This window comes from Otolemur garnettii, unplaced genomic scaffold, assembly GCF_000181295.1.
Source record: "Otolemur garnettii isolate 467f Iridium unplaced genomic scaffold, OtoGar3 scaffold00202, whole genome shotgun sequence".
Taxonomy (NCBI): domain Eukaryota; kingdom Metazoa; phylum Chordata; class Mammalia; order Primates; family Galagidae; genus Otolemur; species Otolemur garnettii.
The window spans coordinates 2,076,203-2,078,843 of NW_003852597.1; the positions used below are offsets into that span (position 1 = coordinate 2,076,203).

The window sequence follows — 2,641 nt, forward strand, 5'->3', positions numbered from 1 at the left end:
GAGCCGTCAATTGAGATTTCAAGGAAAAACTTTGAATTTTAAGGTAAGAAACACCACTTCATTCTGAACCTCCAAACATCTGGGCTACACCTGCTGCTATTCTAATCCTTGTGCTGCTGAGCAAGAGAGGTTCAGAGAAAGTACACCTGCTCACCACATTTGAAAAGTATGCCTCCAATTGGGCTGAGGACCTGCTCTGCCACTGAGGTTGTGTGATGTATTTCTTGGATTAACAGCCAAAAGGGATAAAAGAACTCCCAGCAAAAAAGAAGCTGGGAGAGAGTGAATGCCACCCAGCTTTCTGTCTGACAGGAGGCACCTGGAGCACCCTGCCCCACAGCTCCACTTCCTCTCCGCAGGATGCCTTCCACGGCAGATCCCTTCCACACCACTGCCCGGAGCCTTACCTCTGCCAGCTCCCGCTCACTGATACTTCTGGCAGCACTTCCTTTCTTCCTTGTGCACAGCTCTCCCACAGTGACCTGGCCATCCCCTTTGGCATAGCTGTGCACGGTGAGAACTCCTGTTTGCCCTTGGGATTGGCAAGAGAGAGGTTCACTGGTTTCTGAATCAGAAGAGACTGAATCTCGTGAAGAACTGGAGCCCAGGCTAGAAGATGGCTTCTTTTTGGAACCTGAGAAGACAAGGCGTCCACCTATAGAAGTAGGAGTCACAGAAAGATCCAAGGCAGATGCTTCTTGTTCTTCTTCCTCATCCTCTTCTTCCAGTTTGACGTTTTTGAGCTCTTCAAATTTGACATCAGTGGAGTCAGAATAATCTGAAATACATATACACATTAGAGTGAAGTTCCTCTGTCACATGTGAACTTGATAAAAGGCAACATGGGAAGTCCCAGGGAACATGGGCTGGGAGTTGAGACGTGGCTTCAAATCCTGGCTCTGTGACTGACAGGCTCACTGTGTGATCTAGGGCTAACTGTCCAGCCTCTCTGGGCCTTTGGCATCCTCCTCTGTATTGGAAAGATGCTACCACTCTTCACCAGGGTTCCTACACATGACTCCTGTGTCTACAGTGGGAGTACAGCCTGGTTCATAGCAGTCACTCAGTAAGGGGCAGCTGCCATTTCCTCAGAAGTCTCCTGAAGGGAATGAAGGCCTGGGCTCAGAAAAGACCTGGCTACCCCAAGCCAGAGTTCTGCTAAAGATCTTAAAAACTGCTAAAAATGTAGATATTAAGTGTTCTCACCCCCAAAATGAAAAGTGTGTGAAGTAATGCATGTTTTAGCATTACTTAAAAGATTTAAGCATTCCACAACATATATATACTTCAAAACGCAAACATACTTTAAAACATTATATACAATAACTACATGAATTTTTATCTGGCATCTTGAAATAAATAAATAAATTTGGAGGGAGAAATAAAAATTCATTGAAAAGAAGCTGGCCCAGCCTTAACGTCTGAGTACACACTGCCATGTATTAACAGATACACGAAGTCTTCATGTCACACCTGACCTAACACTGATACAAGCCTCTCCCTAATAAATCTAGCCTTAATGACCTTCAAGCGACTGCTCTAATACACTACCGACCACACTATTCCCTCTTTTACAATGCAAACAGCTCAAATCTCCAGTGAGTAAACTCTAAAATGGCAGGCGGTGCTATACCATCTCTTGACTTCGCCAGCCTCAGCCCCCAGTCACACAACTGTCTTCCACCCTTTCCACCCTCATAGTCCAGTAATAGGAAATCACCCCAGTCCCCAGATCTCTATGCGGTTGCCTGCTGCTCCTCCCTGGGATCCCCTTGCTACACCCCTGCACTCTGCCCAGAAAGTTCCCACTTACTTATCTTGCAAAAGTCAACTTCACAAAAACCTTCAGTGTTTCCCTGACCAGGCAGAGGGAGGGCCTTTCCCTACATGGCCCTGTATATCCCTAACCAAAGCCCTTCCCACAATGCAATGTCCTCAAATTACACTACCTGCTCACAGACCTTTCTCTCCCCTTTTTTATTTCTGACTTTGCATTCTATATGGTATCCAACAAAGAACAGACCAATACCAGTTAGGGCTGTGGAACAAACACCACCGTCAACTAACCTGGGAACGTAAGGCCATCCTCAACTTGCCGCACAGAGCTATGGGTGGGCCTCACAGGAGCGAGGGCAGCTGGGCACTCCGTCATCTCGTACTGCTCGGAACTGAGTTCCTCCTTGGGAAAGAGCTCACTCTGACTCACCTCCTGCGGTATTTCAAGACAAACTCGGTGCCTCTTTGTCCCTATTCGGTGCTTGGCCAAGCTGCAAGAGAAAGGGCAAACCTTTTAGGAGCCTGCATATATATAACTATCCACACAAACACACTCACCCTCAACCCAAAACAAACATCCAGATCCCATCAGGCCTGGTTCAAAATGCAGAGCCACCTGTTATTTGTGTGACTTGAACCAAAGGATTTCACCATCATCTGTAAAATACAGATATTACCACCCTTCTCATAGATTTGTTGTGAGGATTTTAAAAAAGTACATGCAGGCTTGGCGCCTGTGGCTCAAGCAGCTAAGGCGCCAGCCACATACACCTAAGGTGGCGGGTTCGAATCCAGCCCAGGGGCCGCAAACAACACAATGACGGCTGGAACTAAAAAATGGCCGGGCGTTGTGGCGGGCGCCTGT

General features: G+C 47.3%; 1 protein-coding gene across 2 annotated transcripts in view; it reads right to left on the reverse strand.

The window, feature by feature from the left end:
• The window catches only part of KDM4A (lysine demethylase 4A), a 67,551-nt gene that overhangs the window by 45,359 nt on the left and 19,551 nt on the right, over nt 1-2,641 (reverse strand). For both annotated transcript variants that reach the window (XM_023507733.1, XM_012812351.2), the window contains exons 10-11: nt 2,068-2,267; nt 408-778 (exon numbers count right to left, since the gene is read on the reverse strand). In XM_023507733.1, coding sequence (XP_023363501.1) covers nt 408-778; nt 2,068-2,267 — 571 coding nt within the window. The remainder of the gene's footprint in view (nt 1-407; nt 779-2,067; nt 2,268-2,641) is intronic.